At 43.1% G+C, this 13,873-nt stretch overlaps 1 protein-coding gene across 1 annotated transcript; it reads right to left on the reverse strand.

Annotated features, from left to right (window-relative positions):
• Positions 1–10,659: 10,659 nt before the first annotated feature.
• LOC147557369 (uncharacterized) lies at positions 10,660–11,274 on the reverse strand. Its single transcript, XM_086658823.1, has one exon. The coding sequence runs from the start codon at positions 11,272–11,274 to the stop codon at positions 10,660–10,662; it is 615 nt and encodes a 204-aa protein (XP_086514949.1).
• Positions 11,275–13,873: the final 2,599 nt, after the last annotated feature.

The raw sequence follows: 13,873 nt of genomic DNA on the forward strand, positions 1-13,873 counted from the left end.
TCTTTTGAGGTTTCTTTTCTGTTTTTTGTTTTTTGTGTTTCTTTGTTTCCTTGTTCTGGGTCTGGGCCCTTTAATCCCTGCTCATCTATGCAAAAAAAAAATTACATCATTTCATTAGCCCCACCCTTTCCTCATTCTCACTGTTCCTCTAGAGTCCGCATTAACAATGTTGACTAGTTCCACCGGTAGTTGACAAACATTCAAGTGAGTTACTCCCGGTCCGAGCCTCATCTTCGACAAGTGGTCAGCAACTTGGTTTGCTTCCCTATAGACATGAAACACCCGAAAACTCCGAAATTGGCTCTTAAGCCTCTGAACTGTCTTCCATAAACGCTTCGCCCGCCATGGTAATTTCTGATTTTGTTTTGCAAGAAGTAACTTGATATTCATCGAATCAAGACCAAGTTCAACTTCCTGCATCCCAGCACTAAGAGCTAACTCCAATCCCAACTCAACACCCCGCAACTCATGTATGAAAATAGTCTGTCCATTAACCTGACCCGTGGCTGCTCTAACAACATTCCCCTCTGAATCTCGAATAATGGCTCCATAACCCGCATCCACCTCCTTCAGAGCACCATCAGTATTAATCATATGTCTCCCTGTCATCGGCCGAGTCCATTTACATGACGTATAGACCGGCTTTTGAAGAGAGATAGTAAGATTCCATCGGTCAATGGTCTTCCGATTCTTCTCAGTATGTTCAAACCGTTTGGTAATAGTATTCAGCTTAATCCGCACTTCATCGCAAATAGTATGAATAATCAGCCCCGGTGACATAACATCTCCTCTAAATACCCTGTCATTCCGCTCCTTCCAAATATGATAGACATAGGCATTTAGAAGCATACGACCCACTCGGGCAGCAATAGAAAGCCCACCAAAGTGATTAATACACCACTGTTGCTCCCCTTTCCAATCAGCAGCACATACTCTCTGAATCCCATCTTGAGTAATAGCGATTCCCATATAATCATTCTGACCAAACAACCAAAGAATAAGTGGAAATCCGTTTCTTCATCTCCCCCACAGAATACACATCTAGTGTCTATAGTCATACCCCAACTAGCCAAAAGCGATCTAGTTTTGAGGCGTCGTCGAAAAGCAAGCCACGTGATGAAGCAATGTTTGGTGATACCACCTGGTGACCATACTGATGAAGTCTAGCTCAATCGAGTTCCTCTAGGTCGAATTGTTTTATACGTCTCTTTGAGAGTAAACTCTCCATTCTGGCTAGGCATCCAGATCACCTCATCTCTAAGAGTACTATCTACGACCACCTCTCTGGCCTCAACCTCGATAGTCCCAAGCATGGCTGCTACATGAGTAGGAAAGACCCAGCATCTAGATGAAGGTGAGAATTATATCTATACCCCTCCGCGAAAGCATCATAAAGAAGACCCGAGGATGCCATAGATCAGTCCAAAAATTGGTATCATGACCATCCCCCAGAGAAGTGCAAATGAGTCGCTGAGCCGTCGGCCTGCTGGCTAGAATCCGACGCCAACATCAAAAACTTCTACTCGAAGCCGATAAAGTCCAGAAAGTGCTGATCTTTGATGAGATTATTTCTCACCCACTCAGCCCACAAAGTCGTCTTACCTTTAACCAGGTCCCATATATGACGAAGATTTGACGCCTCGAACAACACCTCGATATTACGAAAACCAAGCCCCCCTTCATCAGTGGGGTAACAAAGGCTTTCCCAGCCAACGGGAGCTCTCTTACACCCCATATCCACGCCAGATCACAGGAACTTACTAAAGATGAAGTTGATATCATTCATTACTCTCTTGGGAATAACGAACACTGCTGCCCAATATAGTAGCATACCATTCAAAACCACCTTTACAAGGAGAACTCGGCCCGCGAACGATAAAAATCGACTCTTCCAAGATTGGATTCGTCCCTTGATTTTATCAATCAGCGGAATATAATGACTATAGGTGAGACGAGACGATATAAGAGGTAAACCCAAATAACGGATAGGCAGAGAACCGGTACCGAATTCCAGAATACTAGTAATATCGCTCTGACCTTGGGCCGAAAGACCTGCAAAGAAAACCGTACTCTTAGTCACATTGGCCTGCAACCCCGTCGCCCGATGAAAACCTGTTAACACACCTTTTAGAGATTGAGCCGAACCAGCGTATCCTCGAAAGAAGACCATGAGATCGTCGGCGAAACAAAGGTGAGTAACTTTCGGAACTCGACACTTAGGGTGTAACAGGAACCAACCCGCTCTTTCCTCTCGATCAATAAGAACCGCGAATACCTCCATCATTAGGACAAACAGATATGGAGAAATCGGGCAGCCTTATCGTAGACCTCGCTTCCCATCAAAATAACCATGGGCTTCACCATTAACCATAATCGAGAACTTAGACGTAGTGACACAGGCTCGTGTCCATTCTATGAATTTCCTTGGAAAGTGAAACTTACTAAGGACTGAGAATAGTGAAGACCAACGAACTGTGTCATACGCCTTCTTAAGGTCAATCTTAACCGTACACCTAGCCGAGGTATCTGGCCGGTGGTAATTCCGAACAATCTCATGGGCTAGCATGATATTGTCCTGAATAATACGGCCAGAAACAAAGGCTGATTGGTTCGGATTGATCATCGAATAAATAACTCCCTTCAAACATATAGTAAGAACCTTGGTAATGCATTTATATAACACATTACAACAAGATATCGGTCTGAAATCTGACACTCAAGAAGCATTATCTATTTTAGGAATAAGAGTCACAAAAGTAGAGTTTACCTCTTTGAGAAGTTTTCCCGAGGCGAAAAACCTTTGGATAGCTTCCACGAAATCATCTCCCACGATGTCCCAACACGCCTTAAAAAAAATGGGAAGAGAACCCATCCGGCCCCGGTGATCGATCAGAACCAATAGTCTTAAAGCAGCAAAAATCTCCTCTCTAGTCACTCTCGTAATGAGAAGAGCTCCTTCAGCTTCCGTAAGCGGGCGTGAGAACTCCACATTAGGTATGGGATCTAAGGCTTCATTATCCTCGTCCTCCCGACCAAATAAGTCACAATTTTTTTGCACGAGTTGTTAGGACATATGAAACATATCTGATGAAAAAAAATCACAATTCGTGCGAAAAAATTTGTTACACAGTTTGGTGCAGTTTCATATTGCTACAGTTTCGTTTACAATTTGAGGTGTCGATACAGTTTTGTTTACAATTTGAGGGGTCAAAATTAAGGTAAAACCCCAAAAACATCCTACGGAATGGAGTTTTAGGACATATGAAACATATTGGATGAAAAAAATCATAACTCATGCGAAAACATTTGTTACATAGTTTGGTGCAGTTTTTTTTTTTGCAAAACTCAACAAGCTTTAGGGAGCCTGAACCCTCACAAGGAAACTAACAAAAACAAAAGAGAAAACTTAGCAACATGCGGCTCCAACACCCAACAGGATCCCTACAATACCCAATTAAGAGCATATGATCCCATAAGTAAATAACACCCATAAGGAACAAAGGGAAAAGAAGAGCAAAACTGTCAACAACCCTTGGTTGGAATGGTAAGAAGTATAATCTTCCACTTAGAGGTCAAGGGTTCGAGACACGCTGACCAATTCAAAAAAAAAAAGAAAAAGAAAAGAAGAGCAAAACAACCAACTACTGCCAACAACCTTTGGTTGGAGCGGTAAGAGGTATAATCTTCCACTTCGGAGGTCAAGGGTTCGAGGCACGCTGACTATTCAAAAAAAAAAAACAACCAACTACTTCAACCGGTTCCTAACAACCCCCTGAATATCCTCCAAGGCCACCACCTTCATTTCTTCACCTAAATCAGCAGCCGCCAAAATCTTTATACCCCTCCACGCTCCTAGCTTTAGACAAAAGATCAGCCAACATATTAGCCTCTCTAAACACATGCTCAATGGAAATATCCTCAAACTCATCCCATCTTTCTCTTATCCTACGCCAAAGAGTTAAAGACTTCCAAGGAGGGACAACACCAAGCTTCCCCACCATCTCAGCAACCATCTTGGAATCGGTAGCCACCAAAACTCTCCTATACCCATAAATAGAAGCCAAGTGAAGACCAACATCAATCCCCTGGAGCTCATGGTGCAGAACACTTATTGGCTCTGCACCAGCAACAACAACAATGATAGAGCCAGCGCTGTCTCTCAGAACACACCCAAACTCAGCTTGTTGATCACTAAAAGACCCATCAGTGTTAATCATAATGACCCCCGTCTCAGGTCTCTTCCAAATGCAAGGCACAATCACAGTAGGCTTGCTAACAAAGTGAAGATTCCAATTCCTAGAAAGCATAGTCAGCCTAGGACTGGGCCTACAATCACATATCAATGCAGACAGCTTCAGCTGAACTTCCTCTTTAATTCTTCTTATAATCTCCTCAACAGAAGCAGAGTTCCAGCAAACACTTTTATTCCTCTCACACCAAATATGATATAAGAAAGCATTGAAAGTTAACTTACCCAAGATGGCTACCTTATCACTCCCATCAAACAGCCTAAGACACCAGCTCACCATAGCATCCCAAGAATGACAAGTAGCATGATGTAAGGCCAAGAGTTTAGAAGTTCCCTCCAAATAAACTTTGAAAACCTGCATGATATAAAGAGATGCACATCATCCTCTTCATCACAACAACATAAAGAGCAAGTAACACTAACATTTAGGCCCCAATAATACAGACTCCACTTAGTCTTCAATGCTCTATGCATAGCCACCCAAGCAACAAAACTATGTCTAGGGATGTTATGGCTAAACCACACCAGCTGACTCCAACCCACCTTAGGCCTCACATCCCTTAGGGAATCATAAGTACTCTTCCCAGGTAAATACTCCCTTATCATTGGCTAACCACACCCTAGAGTCCTCATAAGCAACATCAACATGAACCTCAACCAATCTTTCAGCAATAGGCCCCAAATAGATAGCCAAGAGAGGGGATATCTCCCACTTACCACCAACCAAGCATTCACTAACCTTGGCCTCCCTAGGCACAGACCTATCAGATTGAAAAACAGAGGAGAAAAAGGGCTCCAAGACCCCTAAAGGATGCCATACATCCTTCCTAAATCTTATTTGATCACCATTACCCACTAAGCAAAGTTTGGTGCATTTTTTTTTTTTTGAGAATGATAAGCGGGAGAAGCCCGAACCGAATACAATGAAATAAAAACTAAATAAAACATCAAAGAAATCAAATTACATCATTTCATTAGCCCCGCCCTTTCCTCATTCTCACTGTCCCTCTAGAGTCCGCATTAACAATGTTGACTAGTTCCACCGGCACTGAGGAGAGAGAAAGTGCTATAGGCGATATTTAGGGTTTGTTTTTTCCAGCAAGAACAGCGAAGAATCTAATACCGGCTGGATCTCCAGCTAGGTTGGAAGTAGTTTACATTATGCGAGATGAAGGTACAATGGGTCAGGGTCGGTTTTGGTTGCTGGAAACCGTCATAACAGGGAAGACGAGATGGAAGAAGAACAACCATTAATGGTGGCAGACAAAATTGTTTCCATTTTTTGAGAAAGGAGGAACACACAGGGAACCTATTACATTCACAGCAACAAAGGAACCGAATGAAGAAGAAGCTATAAGGGACTCACGATCAGTCCAAAAAGAACAACAAAAGAAAGGAAGCGCAAAGTCAATCACTACAAAAAAGCTCGTTGAAAATCCTTTTGCTGATGTGATCAGAAACAATATATACGTAAATGCTCTACGCCAACCAATGGAAACAGTGCACCTCTCACAAAACACAGGAGCAGATCAGCAACTACTGGTCACAGGGGGTTCTTCCATTAACAGTAGGGTTCGGCTAACCCTAGGGTTACGACAAATCCTAGGGTTCAGGCCAACAATTCTCCTCCACAGTCGAATTGGGCTAGGTTGTTAAAAAACCAGACCTCATCAATGAGTAACAAACTTGTTTACAGACCTCCAACAGAAATAAATGGTGATAAATATGTTGATATTGATATAGCAGAATATACTAATCAGGTGAAGGCTCTGGAAGATGTTTTGATTGGAAGTTTCATCGGTGAAAGGATGGGTTATGGTTTGGTTTATAGTGTACTGGTCAAGAAATGGAATCCCAAAGGCGAAATTAAACTAACAGTCCATGGCAACTCGGCTTATGTGATTAAGTTTACTTCAATGGAGGACAGGCAAAAAGCAATGGAACATGAACCAATTTTCGTTGCCGGAAGACTGTTTGTAGTTCGACCTTGGCGTCTACATGTCGAAAAAGAATTGCAAGAAATGAAATCATTACCTATGTGGGTAAACTTACGTAATGTCCCACTCGTTCTCTGGATATCTGAAGCATAAGTCAGATTGCAAGTTTTATTGGCAAACCCCTAATGGTTGATAGTCACACTGAAATAGGAGAACGTATGGCTTATGCCCGAGTGTGCAAGGAGGTTAATGCCAAAGGTGAACTGCCGAAGGAAGTAGTTATGCGTGTAAGAGATGGACAACAAACCGAGCTGGTTAAAGTGGAAGTGGAGTATTCCTGGCTACCTGATCGTTGTGATAAGTGCTCGGTGTTTGGACATAGTGATAATATGTGTCCCAAGAAGCCTAAAGAACATATTACAGTAGGAGTCACTCACGGTAGTAACTATACTAAGGTACCAAACCGAGCTGGTCCAGCAACATGGAAGGGTAAGAACCCATTACCTGTTGCTCCTATACCTAAAATATCGACAAATGTAGCAGCTTACACACACCAAGATGGGGGCCGTAAGAGACCAGCTACAGGACTAGGGGCTGACGCCCGAGCTGCTCGCAATAGGGAGATGAGAAATGAATCCGAAGAATGGAGAGTTGTTACACATAATATGAGGGAGCCTCAATTAGGGACAGGAGCTTCTGATCGATCTGATCAACCGAGAAGGAAAATGGCTAGATGATTACCAGTGCAACCAACAGCACCTATGGGTTGAACCGGCCCCACTACAACAGGTAACTCTTTTGGCGTTCTAATGTCACATGACAGTATGGACTCTGTGTCCACGGACTGTCCATTGGACAAAAACTATCATGAGGGGGATGATAGTTCGGTCCATGGCACACGGGATGACCCTGGTCCTCATTTGAGTACTATTAGAACAGAGAGCAACACAGAGACCTCCGAGGGGGCCGAAATATCAACTCAATAGTTGTTTAATGATCAACTTAGCATGCTGGAATGTGAGAGGTCTTAACGACTCTCTCCGAACGAAGAGTGTGAGAGATGTTGTGAGATTGAAGCGTATTAGTTTGTGTGGCGTTTTAGAAACTCATGTCCAAGAAAGGAATAAGACTCGTATTCAGCGTAGTCTTAATCCTAGCTGGACCTTTCTTGATAATTATGTGGTTGTTCCGAATGGACGGATTTGGATTGGATGGGACCCGAGTAGGGTTGATTTCACTGAGTCCCATGTCGGAGGGCAAGTTATTGCAGGTGATGTTCGGTTTACAGATGGTTCCGGTTTTCATTTGGCAGTGGTGTATGGAAGTAATAGTACTGTTCCGGTTTTCCATGTCGGAGGGACCTTGAGTTTCTTATGACCGGTCCCGAGACTCCGTGGCTGGTGTTAGGTGATTTTAACACCACGATGTTGGCCAATGAGAAGAGAGGGGGTAATATCTCGCCATCTCAAGGTTCCAATGAGATGTTTGACCGTGTTACCGATTTGGGACTGTTCGACTGTTCGTATACATGTTGTTTCTATACTTGGTCTAACAGGCAGATGGGAGTGGCGAACATCAGTTCCAAGATTGATCGGGCTCTTATTAACAGTGGGTGGCTGACCTGTTTTCCTCTAGCCAAAGCAGACTTTTTTTTATAATGATAAGCGGGAGAAGCCCGATCCGAATACAATGAAATAAAACTAAATAAAACAGCAAAGAAATCAAATTACATCATTTCATTAGCCCCACCCTTTCCTCATTCTCACTGTCCCTCTGCATTAACAATGTTGACTAGTTCCACTGGCAGTTGACTAACATTCAAGTGAGTTACTCCCGGTCCGAGCCTCATCTTTGACAAGTGATCAGCAGCTTGGTTTGCTTCCCTATAGACATGAAACACCCGAAAACTCCGAAATTGGCTCTTAAGCCTCTGAACTCTCTTCTATAAACCCCTCGCCCGCCATGGTAATTTCTGATTTGGTTTTGCAAGAAGTAACTTGATATTCATCGAATCAGGACCAAGTTCAACTTCCTGCAGCCCGGCACTAAGTGCTAACTCCAATCCCAACTCAACACCCTGCAACTCATGTATAAAGATAGTTTGTCCATCAACCTGACCCGTGGCTGCTCTAACAACAAATCCCTCCGAATCTCGAATTATGGCTCCATACCCCGCATCCACCTCATTCAGGGCACCATCGGTATTAATCATATATCCCCCTGTCATCGGCCGAGTCCATTTACATGAAGTATAGACCAACTTTTGAAGAGAAATAGTAAGGTTCCATCGATCAATGGTCCTCCGATTCTCCTCAGTATCTTAAAACCGTTTGGTAATAGAATTCAGCTTGATCCGCACTTCATCGCAAATAGTACGAATAATCAGCCCCGGTGACATAACATTGTCTCTAAATACCCTGTTATTCCGCTCCTTCCAAATATGATAGACATAGGCATTTAGAAGCAAACGCCCCACCCGGGCAGCAATGGAAAACCCCCCAAAGTGATTAAGACACCACTGTAACTCCTCTTCCCAATCAACATCACATACTCTCTGAAATCCCATCTTGCGTAATAGTGATTCCCATATATTCTTTGTGACCGAACAACCAAAGAATAGATGGAAATCCGTTTCTTCATCCCCCCCCCCACAGAAAACACATGTAGTGTCTATAACCATACCCCAACTAGCCATAAGGGATCTAGTTTTGAGGCGTCTTCGAAAGGCAAGCCACGTGACGAAACAATGTTTGGGTATTCCACCAGGTGACCATACTAAAGAATTCCAGCTCCGTCGAGTTCCTCTGGGTCGGATTGCTTCATACGTCTCTTTAAGAGTAAATTCTCCATTCTGACCGGGCATCCAGATCACCTCGTCTCTGAGAGTACTATCTACCACCACCTCTCTAGCCTCTACCGCGATCGTTCCTAACATAGCTGTGATATGAGTAGGAAAAACCCAGCCCGACTGCCGAATAAACTGAGATACCCGTGCAACTAAATGTAGGTGAGAATCATATCTATACCCCTCCGCGAAAGCATCATAAAGAAGACCCCGAGGATGCCATAGAATAATCCAGAATTTGGTATCATGACCATCCCCCAGAGAAGTGCAAATGAGTCGCTGAGCCGTCGGCCTGCTTGCTAGAATCCGACGCCAACACCAAAAACTTCTACTCGAAGCCGATAAAGTCCAGAAGGGTTTATCTTTGATGAGATTATTTCTCACCCACTCAGCCCACAAAGTCGTCTTACCACTAACCAGGTCCCATATATGACGAAGATTTGACGCCTCGAACAACACCTCAATATTACGCCTTCTTAAGGTCAATCTTAACCGTACACCTAGCCGAGGTATCCGGTCGGTGGTAATTCCGAACAATCTCATGGGCTAGCATGATATTGTCCTGAATAGTACGGCCGGAAATAAAGGCTGATTGGTTCGGAATGATCATCGAATAAATAACTCCCTTCAGCAGTATAGTAAGAATCTTGGTAATGCATTTATACAACACATTACAACAAGATATCGGTCTGAAATCAGACACTGAAGAAGCATTATCTATTTTAGGAATAAGTGTCACAAAAGTAGAGTTTACCTCTTTGAGAAGTTTTCCTGAGCTGAAGAATCTCTGGATAGCTTCCACAAAATCATCACCCACGATGTCCCAACACGCCTTAAAAAAATGGGAAGAGAACCCATCCGGCCCCGACGATCGCTCAATAGTCTGTAAAGCTGCAAATATTTCATCTCTGGCCACCCTCATAGTGAGAATAGCTCCTTCGGCTTCCGTGAGCGGGCGTGAGAACTCCACATTAGATATGTAATCTAATGCTTCATTATCCTCGTCCTCCCGACCAAATAAGTCTCGATAGAAGTCCACACACATATTAGCTATCTCCGCTGGATCCTCGGCCACCGAACCATCCTCCCTGGTGAGTCTAGTAATAGCATTCCTAGACTGCCCCTCTCTGATAGAGTTGTGAAAGTAAGCTATATTGTTGTCATCAAGAGTAAGCCATTCAACTTTAGCACGTTGTCGGAGCATGGCCGTTTCAGCTCGAACAACGTTACTATAGTTTTCAGTAACTTCTCTCTTTTGCCTCCGTAAAACCGGGTTTGCTGGATCACCCTGCAATCGGACCTGCACTGAATGTGAAAAATTATGGTTAATGGTAACCTGATTCGTCACCCCATTGAACCGAACTTTCTTCCAATCAATCAGCCGAGCTTTCAAAGCCTCGAGCTTTGTCACCATTCGAAACATCGGGTTGCCCCTTACTGACTCCTTCCATACATCAGCAACAAGAGCTCTAAACGTGGGAATCTTCGTCCAGGCATTAAAGAACCGAAACGGAGTTAGCCAGTGTATGTTAGGTGCAGCAAGCAGTATAATAATAGACGAGTGATCTGAGTCCCCAGCCGGTAGAAAGTCTGCTTTAGCTAGAGGAAAACAAGTTAGCCACCCACTATTAATAAAGTGCCTGGTCAATCTTGGAACTGATGTTCGCAGCTCCCATCTGCCTGTTAGACCAAGTATGGAAGCAACCTGTATACGAGCAGTCGAACAGACCCAAATCGGTTACGCAGTCAAACATCTCATTGGAACCTTTAGATGGTGAGGTATTACCACCTATCTTCTCATTAGCCAACATCGTGGTGTTGAAGTCACCTAACACCAGCCAGGGAGCCTCAGAACCCATCATAAGAAATTCAAGGTCCCTCCAAAGCTCCCGACGATGAACAGTACTATTACTTCCGTACACCACTTCCAAATGAAAACTCGAGCCATCTGTAAACTGAGCACCACCTGCAATAACTTGCCCTCCAACATGGGACACAGTAAAATTGACCCTAGTAGGGTCCCAACCAATCCAGATCCGGCCTCCCGAAACAGCCGCATAGTTATCAATAAAAGTCCAGTTGGAATTAAGACTTCGCTGAATACGAGTCTTATTAACCTCCTGAACATGAGTTTCCAACAATCCACACAAACCAATTCTATTGAATCTCATAAAATCACGCACATTCTTCGTACGGAGAGCGTCATTAAGACCTCTCACGTTCCAACATGCAAGATTTATCATTAAATAACTATTGGGGTGGTGATTCTACCCCCTTGGAGGTCTCAAGTCTAGTCTCTAATTGCAAATTTGACGAAGAAAAAATAGGGTCTATTGGTGGAGTGGGCCCTTCAAGACCACCCTCCTAAAGAGAATTGTGATTATTTCTCATTTCCTCTTCATCAAGCTCTCGGCCAGAATCTACTAAATCAGGGTCAGGAGAATTAGATAGAGCCAAGGAGTTACCTACAAGGGGACCAGGTTGTGAATGGTTACCGTTTAAAATATCATTTCTTTTTGCTATCTTACGTCTCTGCTGGTTCGATTTCTCCAAGTTATTGGCTCCAATAATAGCTCTGTTTGACTTTGTAGGAACTGTTGACCACCCTCCATCACTCTCCTGTTCCGCCACTAAAATGCTAGGATTTGATCCCGACCAGTCACCATTGCCGGTCTTTTCCAACCTCCTCCTTGTTATCATGTTTTTTTTTGCATATATCAGCAGGTTTAAGGAAAACCTGAAACCAAAAGCAAAGAGTCTACACAATCATCAAAAGAAAAACCCATACAAGCCCCAACAGCCCAACAAAAACATATGGTCCCATAAGAAGATTACAACCATAAAGACAAATATAAGAAGGAAACCACAATCAAAAGAAAACACTTCTTCATCTCTGTCTTAATCTAATAAGACCCAATCTATCTTCCATAGCAACAGCTTTCATAGCATCACTAAGGTCCCCTACTGCAAGCTGCTCCGTCCCTTCAGTTGTCCTAGCCTTAGACAATAAATCAGCAAGTTGATTCACTTCTCTAAAGACATGATCAATACTGAAAGCACTAAACTTGGCTATGCTGCATTTGATACTTCTCCAAACTTTCAAGGACTGCCAAGGAGGATCTGCATCAAGTTTATTCACCAGCTCACAAGCCCACTTAGAATCAGTAGCCACCTGCACCCTATCAAAACCATAAGCCAAGGCAGTTACCAAGCCAACATCAATGGCCTGCAGCTCATGATGAATGACACTGACAGGAAAAGTCCCTGCTTGAACAGCACACACAATCTCACCTGCAAAGTCCCTCAAGACACACCCAAAGCCAGCCTGATCAGCACTATAAGAACCATCAGTGTTGATCAAGATAAACCCAGGCTTAGGAGCAATCCAGGAACATGGAATGAGTTTAGGAGGCACAACAGTCAAGTGAAGATTCCAATTTCTAGCAATAACATCCAATCTAGGATTACTAACAGTGCTACAGCTAAGACAATTCATTTTCATCCTCACCTCCTCAATGATTCTCACCAACAAGCCCTCCTGAGATACACAAGTGCTAGAGAATACCCTTTTATTTCTCTCACACCAAATGTGATAAATGAAAGCATTAAAAGTCAATCTGCCTAGAATAGCTATTTTATCTTTACCACTAAACATCCTGACACACCAATTTATCATGGAGTCCCAGGAGTTACATGGCACCTGAATAAGAGCCAACATCCTAAGTAACTTCCTCCAAATATCCTTAGAATAACTACAGGAGAAGAATAAATGAAAGTCATCTTCATCCTCTTTAGAACATAGGGTGCAAGTAACATCAATATTAAGACCCCATTTGTAAAGTTTCAGCTTAGTCTTCACAGCCCTATGCAAAACAACCCAAGTAATGAAGCTATGCCTGGGTATATTATGACTAAACCAGACAAGAGAAGACCAAGAAACAGAAGGAGAAACCTCTCTCATGGCCTCATATGTACTTTTCAAAGTGAAAGTACCCTTATCATTAGCTATCCAGACCCTAGAATCATCATAGCCATCAGCCACATCCACCTTATGCAAACTGTTTGCAATAGGTCCCAAATAGATAGATTGCAGGAGAGAAAAAGTCCAATTACTATCAACCATACAGTCACTTACCTTAGCATTCAGGTGCAATATATTATCATATTTAAGCTGCTCAGGGAAGAAAGGTAGCAAAATACCCATAGGGTGCCATGGATCCTTCCAAAACCAAGTATCCTTGCCATTGCGTATCATCACAGAGCAGAATTCCAGACCTTGCTGTCTATAATGCAAAATCCTGCGCCAGCACCAAGAAGCATCACACTTCACAGACAGAGACCAAAAACAGTTATCCTTAATCAAATACTTTTGGACCCATTGGACCCAAAGAGTAGGCTTAAAGATAAATAACTCCCAAATATGTCTCAAAGTACAGGCAATATTCAAGGTTGCTAGGTCTCTCAAGTTAAGACCTCCCTCTTTAGTTGGGTGACAAATAGTGGTCCAGCTGACAGAAGCACCCTTGGCAGACATATCTGGACCATCCCACAAGAACCTCATAAACATTCTATCTAGCTCATTGATCACCCTTTTAGGTAAAACAAATACACTGAACCAAAACAGAACCATACCATTAAGGACTGCTCTAATAAGAGTCAATCTCCCTGCATAAGATAAGAATCTCATCTTCCAAGACTGAATTCTACTCAAAACTTTATCAATAAGAGGCTGACAATCATTATAGCTAAGTCTAGAAGAAATGAGAGGAACTCCCAAATATCTAACAGGGAGGGAAGTACAAGCAAAACCCAAACAGTCCCTTAACCCATGAATCTTCTCAT

This window comes from Eschscholzia californica, unplaced genomic scaffold (genome assembly GCF_041429995.1).
Source record: "Eschscholzia californica isolate CP2 unplaced genomic scaffold, dmEscCali1.0.p SCAF_2, whole genome shotgun sequence".
Classification (NCBI taxonomy): Eukaryota; Viridiplantae; Streptophyta; class Magnoliopsida; order Ranunculales; family Papaveraceae; genus Eschscholzia; species Eschscholzia californica.